The sequence below is a fragment of the Hevea brasiliensis genome, chromosome 13 (assembly GCF_030052815.1).
Source record: "Hevea brasiliensis isolate MT/VB/25A 57/8 chromosome 13, ASM3005281v1, whole genome shotgun sequence".
Lineage (NCBI taxonomy): Eukaryota > Viridiplantae > Streptophyta > Magnoliopsida > Malpighiales > Euphorbiaceae > Hevea > Hevea brasiliensis.
Genome location: NC_079505.1, coordinates 86,675,768 through 86,689,746, shown reverse-complemented (window position 1 = coordinate 86,689,746; position 13,979 = coordinate 86,675,768). Strand labels below are relative to the sequence as shown.

Sequence of the window (13,979 nt, the reverse complement as noted above, 5' to 3'; positions counted from 1 at the left end):
CTGTTGGATCATTAATGGTAATTTGAGACGAGTGCTCATTGGTGCTCAACAGAGTTGAACGGGGAAGGTGATGAGTTTGAGGAGAATTTTCCTCCCCTCTTTCTATGCCTTGCTGGTTGGGATCGCAATTTCTTATTATTCAATTTTCAACCATTGTACTTGTGAGCGACAAAGAAAAACAATAAATAAAAGACCCATCCAGAAGTAATTCGCAGTCTCTTTCTACTTGATAACTAAGATATATTAAGGCAATAACTAAGATATAAAATCCAAATATCATTTTAAACACCAAGAAGTTTATATTATTTAACTATCTTATCTGTACGGCTTTATTTAAATTTTCTCATAGAAGCGGCTTTCATAGCGTCCAGGCTACAGCTGATTTTACAGATTAAACATGACCTTGATGGCGCTACCTCCACGAGCACTAGTTTCAAAGGCTTCTTCAACCTCCCTCTGTGAGAAACCAAACCTATGGGTTATCAGGGGCTTCACATCAATCTTACCGCTCCTCAAGAATTCAAGACACAGTGGCCATGTGTTCGTATACCGGAATACACCGATGACATCAACCTCCCTGAAAGAAAGGGCCAACAAAGATAAATTTCCAGAGCGAAAGTGAATGTTTTTAGACCATGATATATATATATATATATATATATATATATGAAATCATCATATTATTGTGGCTTGAATTACCCCAAATTATCCATAAATTATTCCTCTTCACGCACTGACAGCTTTGATCTCTACACAATCTTACATTGAGTAATCCCTGAATTCTAATTCCATTCCACTAACTTGTTCACATAAACAAAACTAAAATATTAGAGCAACGCAACATAGAAGCAAGTACCTCGCTGCAGCTGGTGTAAGAGGGACAGTCATCTCATTATGGCCCATTCCCACAAGGCAAACTTTACCACCCGGTCGAGTGGCACTCAGTGCTGTTGACATGGTTTTGTTAAAGCCTGCACAGTCAAAAGTGACATCCACTCCAGCTCCCATGGCTTTATGGATCAGCAACACTTCCTCAGGTATGTCCTGTACATTTCAAAATCTTAATGTATAGCAATTGACATTAGGATGAAGAGGATGCAACTCAATTTGGGCAGGTTCAGGTTACCTTCAAACCAGAACTAACCCAATTGGTTCTCATTTCTCAAGTATTCGACCAAAACCAATTGACTGTAACCCTTCTAGGTGGGTTTGGCTCTCTTAAGGTATCCATATAACAATATCTTATCTATGTAATTATGATACATATAAAACAAGTTCTACTCAGTTCTTGTCTACAAACCTTACAGAGTAAATTGTAGCATTTCTATCTGAAGTCAGTTTCTGCAGCTAACTAGAGTTATTTAAAAGCTGAATAAACTAAAACCTCAAAGATGACAGGTTGGGTCTGTTAACAAGAAGACTCCAATTTGCACTTACAGATGCAACTTTATAAAAACAGAACAACAGCTTCTAGAAGCTACACCAAAAGATTTTAATGAACTGGTGATTGACATGAGGAAGATTATGTCATAACACATAACAATTGAGTGGTCGAGCTGAGGTGTGTAATTTACTGTAATAAGAATCAGTTTTCTGCAAAATGTATGGAAGGTAACCTGAATATTTGTTGAAACTTTAACAATCCCATCAGCACCGAGATCCTTGGCAACAGATAAACGATAGTCATCCACATCCACAATGATAATTCTGGGTGCTCCAAAAGCACGAGCTGCTAGCAGTGTGACAAGGCCTATGGGCCCTGCTCCCATCACTAGGATATTTGTTTCTGGACCAATATTAGCCCGACGACAAGCATGAACACCAACACTTAGGGGCTCACACATTGCCCCTTCCTCCAAGCTCACATTTTCTGGTAATTTAAAACACAGATCTGCAGGGTGCACCACCTGTTACCAAGAAAGAATGCATATTTAGCACTGGCTTTAATTGTCCAGGAAATCTATTCACACCTTATTCATCCATTTTTCTGAAAATGTTACTAAAACTCAGTTCCACACATTCAACTAATGGCCAATATGAGTTTACTTAATTCAGATCAGTTACCATATCATCATGACTTAAAAAAATGACAGGTTATGCTGACTCTCAAAAATAAAAAAAAAAAAGATAATTCCAAATGCGGTTTTTCAATGCCTATCAATAAGAGAATTCTAAATTATTCAAAATCTCCTGAAATGTTGATGTGCAGCTAAGGTGATTGCATATTTCAGTAAACAAATGAAAATATTTGGAAGAAAATCAAGTCAGATGACACTTTCTGAGCTGCCCAAATAAAGAGTGATAAAAATCTGAGTAATACAAGCAAGATGATCAAAGTACTATGTATTTGCTAACCTGATTGGCTAGAGAACCGTGTACCGGTGGAGTTGCAAAAAACTTCATCTCGGGGCATAGATTGTATCGACCTTTTTTGCAAACGTTGCATCGCCAACAACTGATGCCTGGTTCCAGTGCCACACGGTCTCCAGGCACAAGATGCTTAACTTCACTTCCAACCTCCTCGATGATCCCAGCGCATTCATGGCCAATCACCATCGGCTGCTTCACTACAAAATCTGCACATCTCAAGGTCTGAAAGTGGACATGATATGAGACATCAGAAATGGGGAAAAAAAAATCATCCGTTACAGTTTATTTTAATCCTGTACAAATGGTCAAATTACAAAATATGAACATCAACGAATGATAATTGAAATGAATAAACGGTTGATGAGATGTTGAAGCGGATGCACCTTAAGAAAATGAACATCACTTCCACAGATACCGACAGCTTTCATCGCTACTCTAACATCATGGGGTCCTTAAACAAAAAGAAAACGAAGAGTTAGACAAGGCCAAAAAAAAAAAATATTAGCAAAAGGGGTTTCAGAAAAATCAGATACAGATTAGAACAAATATAATCAATTAGCAAAAACAAAGATCAAGAACATATTAACAGAGTACTCTGGAAAGGAAACGAGAAGAAAGAGAGAGAGAGAGAGAGAGAGAGAGAGAAAGAGAGCGAGGGAGGGAGGGAGGGAGGAACCGAGAGGAGGGAGCTTGAAAGGCTGAATCTTGAGGTTATTGACACCAAGAAGCCAAGCAGCCATATTCTCTTGCTGTCCATCTTTGCTTTCGCCGTGAGACATCCCTCCTTTACCCATTTTGCTAAACTATTTGGACACACACACAGACCAGAGACTGTAAGCTCTCCCTCTCCTTCCTGTCAACAAGGTCCAAGACTAGAACCGAGCAGAGTGAGACGATGAAGGAGGAATAATTTTTCTGCGTGAAGTTTGTTTTAATAGTAAGTAGGCCCTAAGGTCTGTTTGGATGAAGGACAATAAAGAGGTAAAGAAGTTGAGGAGAGGTAAGTGTGTTACGTTACTACGTGAAAAAATGAATTAACGGAAGATATGAATAAGTGATAATAAGTCGTATCTCTTGAATTTTAATTTTTTTTATTATATATTTGAAGAGTCTAAATTTAATTATTGAACGTAATTTGGTTGATAATTATTATTGTTGATTAATAATTAATTTATATTAAGAATTTATTAAAATTATATTTTATCGTCATTTTTTATATGTAAAATGATTAATAAAAATATATATTATATAATTTTTTTATTATTAAAATAAATATAAAATTATAAATTTATTATATTATATTATTTTATTATTAAAATAAATATATAATTATTAATTTAATATATTATATCATTTATTATGTTAGTAAAAAAATATAATTAATGATTTATTATATCACATTATTTAATTTATTTTTGAAATAAGAAAATAATTAATTTTTTTAAAAAATAATTAAATAGTTTTAAAAATATAGTTATAAAATAATAAAATAATTATTATTGTTGATAAAGAAAAAATTTTATAATTTTAAGTTTTAAAAAAATTATTTTTTTATAATAAATAAGTATTTTATATTTTATTTTATTAATAAAAAATATTTTAATAAGAATTATAATACCCTAATTAAAATATTAAGATTGTAAATAAAAAAATTAAATAATATTAATAATATTAATTTTTAAATTATATGAAAAAAAATAATATAATATAAATAAATAAATTAAATTAATTATTAGCTGATTAGAAATAATTTTAAAAATAAATATAAATTAAAACTGATGGATATAATATCAGTTAGTAATCAGCTGTAAATTTTATTTTCTTAAAATTATTAAACACTTCAATTCATCTATTTGAGTATTTATTAACTATTAATTATATTCAAAAAAGTAAACTAAATAACTATTTAAATTTATATATTATAACTATTTTTATTTATATATTCTTTAAATTTATTTATTTGTTTTTTAAATATAAAAAATATATATTATTTTTTTTATTTTTTATTAATTTACCCTTTTATAAATATGAAAATGTTTATATCGTAACTCTCTTAACTTTCTCCCTCTTATCCTTTTATTACTTTTCATCACTGATCCAAACAGATCCTGGAAAAAAAAAAAAAAGAAATCTTGGGTGAGGATAGGATATGTCGATAAGAGGAGGACAGACGATAGGCGTTAATGTGTTTTAAAAATATGTGCATAATTGTCTTAATGTTTCTGTTACATAGCCTTATCCAATTTGGCATCCATATCCATATCCCATTACTATCGGCTTACGGCTGTGGCCTATATTTATTGTACATTTTTAACCCAACCAAACGCATAACATTAGCACAGAAACTCCAACTGTACCAATGTCTTTGCTACATCTGGGTTTCACTGTTCTTAATCATCAACTCAACCGGCAATATTTCTACCAAAATAAAAGCCCAAATTAAGGCCCTTTCCTTTATACTAAAAGAAGAAGGCTACTCTTAAAAAAAAAAAGAAAAAAACTAAGTGCCCGTTTTCTTTAAAAGAAAATCCATTTAAATCCCATTTGCAACAAATTATTAATATAATTAATTTTAATTGGCAATTGAACACCATACCTCATTATTTTGGGGAGAATTCAGTATTATTTAATTAAATAAAATGAAATTTTTTGAATTTTTATTATTTGAATAAAATTTATTATAAGAATATTTACATATAAAATGAAAATTTTAATATGAGAACTGAGACTGGCAGCTGAAGACTGAGGTCGGCGAAGGAGTTTTCGACGAGGATCAGCTCCGTTCAATTTCAGTGATATAAAATCTCACCTTGAAGAGAGAAAAAATGTCAAGTGGCGGTCATATTATGGCGGGCATAGAAGAAGAAGAAGAAGAAGAAGAAGAAGAGAACATGGCTGCTTGGCTGCTTGGAATCAAGAACCTTAAAATTGGGCCTTACCACCTTCCTTCTCTTGGTAAGGCCTTCCTTTCTTTTCAAGCTTTTGATGAGGATCAACACCCACACGTAGACTACTTCCATCCCATCTTTGAATTAAAAGGCCCAATCTGTAATGGCCACGCTTCTTTCTTTATAGAAGTCCCTTTTAGTATGTGTGGCAACTAGCTATTCTAGGAATTTATCTTCTCTATGCGTTGCTCAGGTGATCACAGATCGTTTAGATAAATTTCAATTTGCATTGGTGCTGCTAAATAAACTGGGTATTATCTCTAGGAATGAACTTTCAAAAAACCCTTACCCGATCATGTCTTTGGCTATGTGATCAAAATGGTGGGTCTGAGTCTGATTGGCCAAATAAAAATTGTACCAAGTATGGATTTTGTTTAATTTAATTTTCTCAAAGGTAAGGGAGAAATCTTGAACTGTGTACTAAACATTGATAAAATTACCTCCTTTGATTATCACTTTTCTTTTTTTCCACCTGTGATCATAGGTCCTCATGATGTTAAAGTTCGGATAAAGGCTCTTGGTATCTGCGGAAGTGATGTTCATCACTTCAAGGTGAAATGCTAGCACATGCTTTACTTTACCTTCTTAATTATTAATCTATTGATGGATATATGTGTAAGATGGTTTTTAAGTTATAATCTCAAGGGAGTAGTTCTGATTACTTATGTCTTGCAATGGTTGTATCTTCATTGCTAGACAATGAGATGCGCAAATTTTATTGTCAAAAAGCCAATGGTCATAGGACATGAATGTGCTGGGGTCATAGAGGAAGTTGGGAGTGAAGTGAAAACTCTAGCAGTGGGAGACCGTGTAGCATTGGAGCCTGGAATCAGTTGCCGGCGATGCAATCTCTGCAAAGATGGTCGCTATAATCTATGTCCTGAAATGAAGTTCTTTGGATCTCCGCCAACTAATGGTGCTCTTGCCAATAAGGTGAGCAAATGTTGCAATACATTGGAGTTTTAAGCAATTCACAGTCTTTATGCTTTGTATGCCCTGTTACTCAGAAAGCTGAATTGTGGTCAATCCAAGTTATTCATATATAATACTCGCAATGCATTATATATAATTATGATAATTTGTCACTTAATATGGTATTGTTATCATTCCTTCCCAAACTGGATTTCCCATTCCACTTGGATGTGTTGAATTGTTGGAATGTCAGAATGATAGCCCAAGTGGTTTGGGTCTTGCATTCCAAGGTTGGATTGACTTCTCTATCTTTATGATCGCTACTAAGTGAATTGTGCTAGTTTGATATGAATATTTGAATTTCAGAATCAACTGTCCTAATTTGGTAAGAGCGTATTTGGTGCTTCAGATTTCAGGAAAAATTTGCACTTTCACTCAGGTCCATATTGCCACAAAGCAGATAAGGGATATAGACACTAGGCAGGTGCTAAAGACCATGAATTTTTCTTTATTTTTCAAACCAGGTAGTGCATCCTGCAAATCTATGTTTCAAACTACCTGAAAATGTGAGTTTGGAGGAAGGAGCAATGTGTGAACCCCTCAGTGTTGGAGTCCATGCTTGTCGCCGTGCAAAAATTGGTCCTGATACAAACGTATTGATCATGGGAGCAGGACCCATAGGCCTTATCACCTTGTTGGCTGCTCATGCATTTGGTGCTCCTAGAGTTATGCTTATTGATGTTGATGGTCATCGTTTATCCATTGCAAAGAAACTTGGTGCAGATGAAATTCTTCAAGTCTCAACAAACATTGAGGTTACTTTTTTCCCTATGGTTTTCATTTTTGAAACATCCAGGGATTAAAGAAGTAATAATATGGAGGAGGTTCTTTTGTTTCTTTTTGTAGCTTAAACCTGCAATATATATATATTTTTTAATGTGCCAGCGATTGTGCAGGATGTTGGTGAAGAAGTACAAAAGATACAAAGTGCTATGAGCTCAGGCATTGATGTGAGCTTTGACTGTGTTGGGTATGCCAAAACCATGTCTACAGCTCTGAATGCCACACGTTCAGGTGGCAAAGCTTGCCTTATTGGGTTAGCCTTGAGTGAGATGACTGTCCCTCTCACTCCAGCTGCTGCAAGGTAATTACATTTTTATGCCTGAAAAATTTTCTTCTCTCTGTTTGGATTGCATCAAACTGACCAAGCAAGCGTCTAATTTTGATTTGAAATCCCAGCAGAATCATCTCATTTATTTCTGTTTCTGTCTCTTATGCTTCCTGTCATACCCTAGAAAAGCTGATCCCAAAATGATCTGGAAAGAACTCTCACCTCCTCTATCTCTTTGAATAGGAAACAAAATTTGGAGTTGAAATTCAACTATTATTAGTAGTTTAACCTTTGTGCCAACAACTTGAGCTGATTACCCTAATTACTCTATAAAACCAAGTTCTGATAAAAGAATAGCTTGATATAGAATGGTTACAACAATTATGTTGTCGCAAATGGTATTGATACCTATCTTTTCAACAGAGATATTCACTATTTGCCTGAAAAGATGTTAAGCTTTTGATGCTCAATAAACATTTCTTTTCTCCTCCCTCAGAGCTTGAATTCACACAGGCGATAATAATGGGTGTTGTGATTGCAGGGAGGTTGATATTATTGGCATATTTCGATATAGGAACACATGGCCACTCTGCATTGAATTATTGAGGACTGGTAAGATTGATGTTAAGCCCTTGATAACTCACAGGTTTAGCTTCTCGCAAGAGGAGGTAGAAAAAGCCTTTGAAACTAGTGCTGGTGGCAGCAATGCTATTAAGGTCATGTTTAACCTGTAAGCGCATTCAAGCAGATGCTGTTACTGATTCTAAGCTTTCTTCATTTTCTGTAATTCAATGGAGGAAGCTGATCTCTGTATGTATCAAAATAAATAAATAAAATACAATGTATTGTGAAGGGAAATTTCTCTTTTTTTAGGCGCAAGTAAACTTTATTGCATAATAATGAAGCCATAACATGCGGGATACACAGCCAGAAGACCACGTATCACTCTGCTGCTGAAATTACAATAAAACAATAAAAGATCTTAAGCAACCAGTAACTAAGTTTATTGGTTAGCTGGAGTTTTTTCATAGAAATATGAACAATTACTTTTAATCAAAGGTCCCTGCTGCTAAAAACACCGTGTGAGCAGTTGGAATATTTTTCTTTAACCTCATTCACATTGTGGACCCAGAAGATGAGGGACATGAATTATTGAAAAATTTTCTGCTGAGTCGAGCTTTCTCAACGGATCAATGCCCAGTTATTGCTGGGATCCGGAAAAGATATTATAGAGCTGATCTATTCACTATCTTTAGCATTCTTGCCCCAGTGACCAATTCAAAACTTGAACATTTGCCTTGTGGTTGAAAGCTCCAAACTATTGCCATCGGAACTGGTAACGGCCCTTAGATCACCGCCTTAAATCATCAATCACTTCTGTGTCAGACTGATTTGTGTTCAAAGCACAGTGGAGATCGGCATTCAATGGTCAAAGAACTTCTGAAAGCATCTGATATTTAACATCTAAGAATGTTTGTTTCCTGCAATGTCCCTGGTTGTCCTAGATTTCACCTTCACCAAAGAAAACCCAAATCATAATTCCATTTTGTAGGATTCAACTTCCAAGCAATAGGACTGTTTTTTATCACAACCCACCAGCTAACTGCAGATTACACTTGGTATGACCATGTGTTACACAGCAATCTTCAAATAACTGTACACTTTCAAGCTGGACTTGGCACCTTCATTGAAATTTATCCTCAAAGAATTCAATATGCATTCTTTCATTAAGATGAATCGAAATTTCGGCAGCTTTTGGATCAAAACCACAAATGACGTCATCTTCAGACCAATGAAGGTAAGATTCAACTCAGTTTTCCTATGCTAAAGCTCATACTGATCCAAATTTACCATCACTGTCCATGCACTAATTGAAAAAATAACGAAGGTGTCATAATTTACAGTATAGCACCCACTTGGTCCTCTTTTAAGGATTCTAGATGGAATGGTCCTGAGAATTATTTGTTGTTGCCCCATTTAACTCAACGGAGCTCCAACCAGAAGGTTTTTGCACATCTCCTTCCACCATTAATTCTCTCACTTTGGAAGCATCGTCCCATCTATCAGAACCAGCATAAGTATTTGACAAGAGAACATAATTCACACTGTTAGAGGGATCTAGTTCGAGAAGCTTGTTTGTAGCAATCTCAGCTAGGACCACATTTCCATGAAGCTTACATGCGCTTAACAATATCCTCCAAACTACAACATCTGGAACTACTGGCATTGCTTTTATGAATTCATAGGCCCTGTCTAGGTAGCCAGAGCGGCTCAAAAGATCCACGATACACCCATAATGTTTCATTTCTGGTGTTAATCCATAAACTTTTTCCATACTTTCAAAATATTCTAATCCTTCATCAATCAATCCAGCATGAGTGCAAGCTAGTAATATCCCCATGAAGCTTCCATGAGTTGGCTGAACGCCATCTCTCAACATCAGTGAGAATATCTCAAATGCACGATTGACAAAACCGTTAACAGCAAGGCCTGATATTACTGATGTCCACGAGACACTATCCCTCTTTTTCATCTGGTGAAACACCTCCAGTGCTTTCTCAACAACCCCACATTTGCAATACATATCTATTAACGCATTCCCCACATAAACATCTGCTCTTATATCATATCTACAAATATATTCATGAATTGCCAGTCCCACATCAAGTGAACCCAAGTGAGCACAAGCAGAAAGCACAGTAGATATCGTCATCTCATCTGGTTTCACATTAGCTTCCATCATATCTTGAAAAAGCTTCACTGCATCAGAAGATTGATTAGCTTGAACATAACCTGTGATTATACAAGTCCATGAAATGACATTCCTAACAGGCATCTCATAGAAAAGTTTCCTAGCATCAAGTAGATTCCCGACTTTTACATACCCCGTGATCATTGCATTCCAAGAGACGGCGTTTCTTTCTTGCATCCCATTAAAAACGCCCCGCGCCAAATTCACTAAACCACGTCGACCATATATATCTATCAATGTGTTGCCTAAATAAACATCAATATCCACATGTTTATCCTCAATGTACTTAGCCATAGAATCTGCAATATCATCGTGACCCAAATAGATACAAGCTAATATAACTTTTACCATCGTAACAGCATCAGCTTTCACATTTGCTTCTTGCATTGAATTAAACAAACTTAAAACCTCGTTAAATCTGTTACACTGACTATAACCACAGATCAAAGAGTTCCAAGAAACCAAGTCTCTGTTCCTCATTTGATCGAACACCTTCTGTGCCCATTCCAATTCGCCAAAAGACCCATACATTCGAATCATAGCGTTTGATATAAAAAGGTAGGATTCAAACCCAAGTTTCAAAGCGTGAACATGAAATATCTGACCATTTAAAACATCATTAATACGAGAACAAGCCTTGAACAAGAAGATAAATGTCAAATCATCGCCAACTATTCCTCGATGATACATTAGATTATAGTACATATCCATTGCTTCATTTGGTCGTTCACTTTTTGACAAACCGCGGATCAAGTTGTTAAAAATCAATAGTGTAGGTTGCTGAATTTGACTAAAAACAAGAAGGGCTTTATGAAGATGAGAGGAACATAAAGCGTAAGATCTTATAACGTCTGACATTGAACAAGGGTCTTCGTGGAGTTGGGTTCTAATGAGACGTGCATGTAACTGTTTGATCGAGTGGATGGAAAATGGATTCTTGATTACTCGCTCGGGTTTTCTGGTCGCTGAAGAGGTGGTGAAGAGGCAAGAAATGGTTCGCGCGAGCTTCATAAGGAGCGGCCGCCGTTCAGCGCGAAATTTGCATCACAAATTAATAACCTCCGGCTACGGGCATGACGGGGCCGTCATGGGCTGGGTGATATAAGAAAGCGAGGCTAAACTCTAGGAATGAGCCTAAAAAGTGCATCGGGCCCATTATTGGGCATTGATGCCTAATCATGTGCACCGCTAGCGCCCACAAAGTTTAACTCTGTGTGTGCTTAAGAAGAGGAATTCCTTTAAAATATATATATATATATATATATATATAATTTTTGAATTTTTATAATTTTTTATTATTTGAGAGGAAATAAATATTTTAAAGATATTTAAAGTTTTTATCAGAAATTTGATGGGTTAGAAATTGAAATTATTAGATATTCTCAAAAAATTTTAAAAATTTTATTTTCAAAAAATATGAATTTTTTCAAACATAAATTCATAGTTTTTAAATTTTTTTATTTTGAATAGAAACTCTTTCTTCTTTAAATATTTTTCTCATTATTTCTCTTTTCTTTCTTTATTTTCTCCTTCTAATTTCCTTTTTAGATGACTACCAGCGAGTGTTTTCATCAGTGTCTATCACTCCTCTTCCTTTTTACTACATTATTTTTTTTTTCTAATAACTCTCATATCTGTATCGGTTTAGAATAAATTTTATGTATATCTCCTCAAATCTATTATTATTGATAGGCTTTAAGTCAATAAATCTTTAAATTTGTCATTATTGATAAATCTTAAATTTATGTGCAATTTTCTTAGTGGGGTTTATCGTAGTGGGTTTTTATTTTATTTCTCTTCTATTACGGAATTATTATGTGTGTTATTTTTTGTTGGAGAAAAATGCAATATGTGGTAAAAATCTTTTTTTTGATAGAAAATTTAAATTTAAAAATTATCTGATGAGACTCATAAAAAAATTATAAAATTAAAGAGCTGAGCAGACATCATCTATTAGTCAACTTACTTCGTTAACACTATCAAATTTTCTAAATCTTTTATATTATTTTTTGAATAAGTGTTTATGTAAAAATTTTAATTAATGAAATATTTTTTATAAAAAAAAATTATTCTTGAGTGAAAAAGGAATGAGATTTTTTTTTTAACAGCAAATAAATCTGATCTAGTTTTTTATATATTAAAAAAAAAAAAAATCCGACCTACATTTATGAAATAGATAGATATTCAACTGTGAGTTACTGGCCCAAGACATCATCATCTAGATTACTATCGGCGAAATAGTTTTTAATCAAATGGCATGATGATAATTAAGAATACCACTAAAAGGCATATTAAGTGTCTAATGGTGGATGGAATGAATTAGAATGGGTCAAAAATTGTGGTTGATGGATTTGGAATACTTAGGAAAGCATTCAATCACCGAATCAGGATCGGAAACTCCAACTCCATGTCACTTTCTTTTATATATAAAAATTTTCAAGCAGGCTGATTATTGTGCTAGAGATTCTTTGGACTTTAACACCATCAATATAAAAGTTTAATTTGCCGAGTTTGCTTCTTCTTTCTCTTTAAGCCTCATAATTATTACATTATATTAATATAAAATTTATATATAATAAAAGTTAAATATACCAAATCACACAACACTATGAAAGAAAATCATTTTATTTTCTTATCATAATATTAAAATAATCTTAAAATAAATAGAAGATAAGCTTTGTAACTCAATACATTGAAAATGTGGTGCAAATCATAGATAATAAAATGGCACTTGAAGTATGCCCGCCCACTAATTAACAATCAGTGATGCCTTTAATGTAATTCAATGTTGGCCGTCCATTAATCCCACTAGAACCTGGCTAAGATATTATCATTAAATTGAATAATAATGATGGATACCGATCTACTCAAAATTATTTTATCTTCTTCACTCATTATAAATTGACGTGACATAGGTTTTTGTTTCCCTACACAATACTCAATTTCATAATTCCTTGAGAGAAAAGTTAACCTAACTATTGGCCATATAGTATTTATCCTACTTATTCAAATTTTCAATCATATTAAGCTTTGGTGTGATATCTTTATTTTACCAACCCTAACATGGATTACATGGAATTTATCAACTAGTCACTTTGTATAATATATTTATCATATCTTCATTTATAATTCATTATCTATTGACCTATTTCATTGGGTTTTCCTGTTATAAATAATGTCATATTAATTAGGGCCAACTTTTACTTAACCTGGACATAAATTTCTGCCACACTTTTTGATTCCAGTTGAAGTTCTAAAAATTGATTTATGATACATGAATCATGAGATGAGTGATGGGAATTCAAAATTGGAAGCTTTCCTTTACTGCTCGTGGATCGAAAATGATGTTCTCTGGGTCCTCCAGGAAGTTGAATTGTTCGGAGTGACTTGGTCAGCTGGTGCTGGTCCTTGTCCTAGAGGTTTTCACACCCAATTGTTTAGCATGCGGAGTTGATATGCCAATTCAAGGCTTCCAAAGTCTCGCGCCATTTTTGTTCCACTTACTCCAACAACAGCGACAGCATCCGAATACCAGTATTTTTCCCCCAAAAATTGATGATGGTTGATACATTCATAGTATATGTAGTTAATAATTTAAATTTAGACAATTCCTTTCATTTAAAAATATGTTTAAAATGTCAATCAGAAGTAGTTTGGTTGGTCTTTCTATATTTTTAAAAGTATAAGAAATAAAAAGGTTTCGGATTCGAGTCTCCCTATCTAATTTTTCTAAAATTATTCATCATTATAATAAAAAAAGAAGAGAAATACCTCTCACTGGCAGCTTATAAGATGTAATCAGCTCATTTGTGTCTCCATTATATATATATATATATATATATATATATATATATATATATATATATATATATATATATATATATGT

The 13,979-nt window shown here is 33.8% G+C and overlaps 3 protein-coding genes across 3 annotated transcripts; 1 reads left to right on the top strand and 2 right to left on the bottom strand.

Moving 5' to 3' along the window:
* Positions 1-201: 201 nt before the first annotated feature.
* On the bottom strand, positions 202-3,409 carry LOC110632992 (sorbitol dehydrogenase). Its single transcript, XM_021781414.2, has 6 exons — positions 3,047-3,409; positions 2,754-2,821; positions 2,356-2,592; positions 1,617-1,907; positions 857-1,044; positions 202-577 (listed from the first exon to the last, which is right to left on the bottom strand). Exons 1-6 carry the CDS (start codon positions 3,162-3,164, stop codon positions 385-387), a joined length of 1,095 nt encoding a protein of 364 aa, XP_021637106.2. The 5' UTR covers positions 3,165-3,409; the 3' UTR covers positions 202-384.
* A 1,661-nt stretch (positions 3,410-5,070) lies between these two features.
* On the top strand, positions 5,071-8,191 carry LOC110632982 (L-idonate 5-dehydrogenase). The gene is made up of 6 exons (XM_021781399.2): positions 5,071-5,325; positions 5,803-5,870; positions 6,015-6,251; positions 6,755-7,045; positions 7,187-7,374; positions 7,883-8,191. Exons 1-6 carry the CDS (start codon positions 5,196-5,198, stop codon positions 8,073-8,075), a joined length of 1,107 nt encoding a protein of 368 aa, XP_021637091.2. The 5' UTR covers positions 5,071-5,195; the 3' UTR covers positions 8,076-8,191.
* Positions 8,187-11,185, bottom strand: LOC110632973 (pentatricopeptide repeat-containing protein At2g22410, mitochondrial). Its single transcript, XM_058132701.1, has one exon. It carries the CDS (start codon positions 11,102-11,104, stop codon positions 9,278-9,280), a length of 1,827 nt encoding a protein of 608 aa, XP_057988684.1. The 5' UTR covers positions 11,105-11,185; the 3' UTR covers positions 8,187-9,277.
* Positions 11,186-13,979: the final 2,794 nt, after the last annotated feature.

Bases quoted from the DNA above. Each gene is read 5' to 3' on its own strand.
- LOC110632992 (XM_021781414.2), bottom strand. From the start codon at position 3,164: ATGGGTAAAGGAGGGATGTCTCACGGCGAAAGCAAAGATGGACAGCAA. The intron at 2,593-2,753 runs GTGCATCCGCTT...GTCCACTTTCAG, and splicing joins GTGATGTTCATTTTCTTAAG to ACCTTGAGATGTGCAGATTT. The intron at 1,045-1,616 runs GTTACCTTCCAT...TGAAATGTACAG, and splicing joins AAGTTTCAACAAATATTCAG to GACATACCTGAGGAAGTGTT.
- LOC110632982 (XM_021781399.2), top strand. From the start codon at position 5,196: ATGTCAAGTGGCGGTCATATTATGGCGGGCATAGAAGAAGAAGAAGAA. The intron at 6,252-6,754 runs GTGAGCAAATGT...TTTTCAAACCAG, and splicing joins ATGGTGCTCTTGCCAATAAG to GTAGTGCATCCTGCAAATCT. The intron at 7,375-7,882 runs GTAATTACATTT...TTGTGATTGCAG, and splicing joins CTCACTCCAGCTGCTGCAAG to GGAGGTTGATATTATTGGCA.
- LOC110632973 (XM_058132701.1), bottom strand. From the start codon at position 11,104: ATGAAGCTCGCGCGAACCATTTCTTGCCTCTTCACCACCTCTTCAGCG.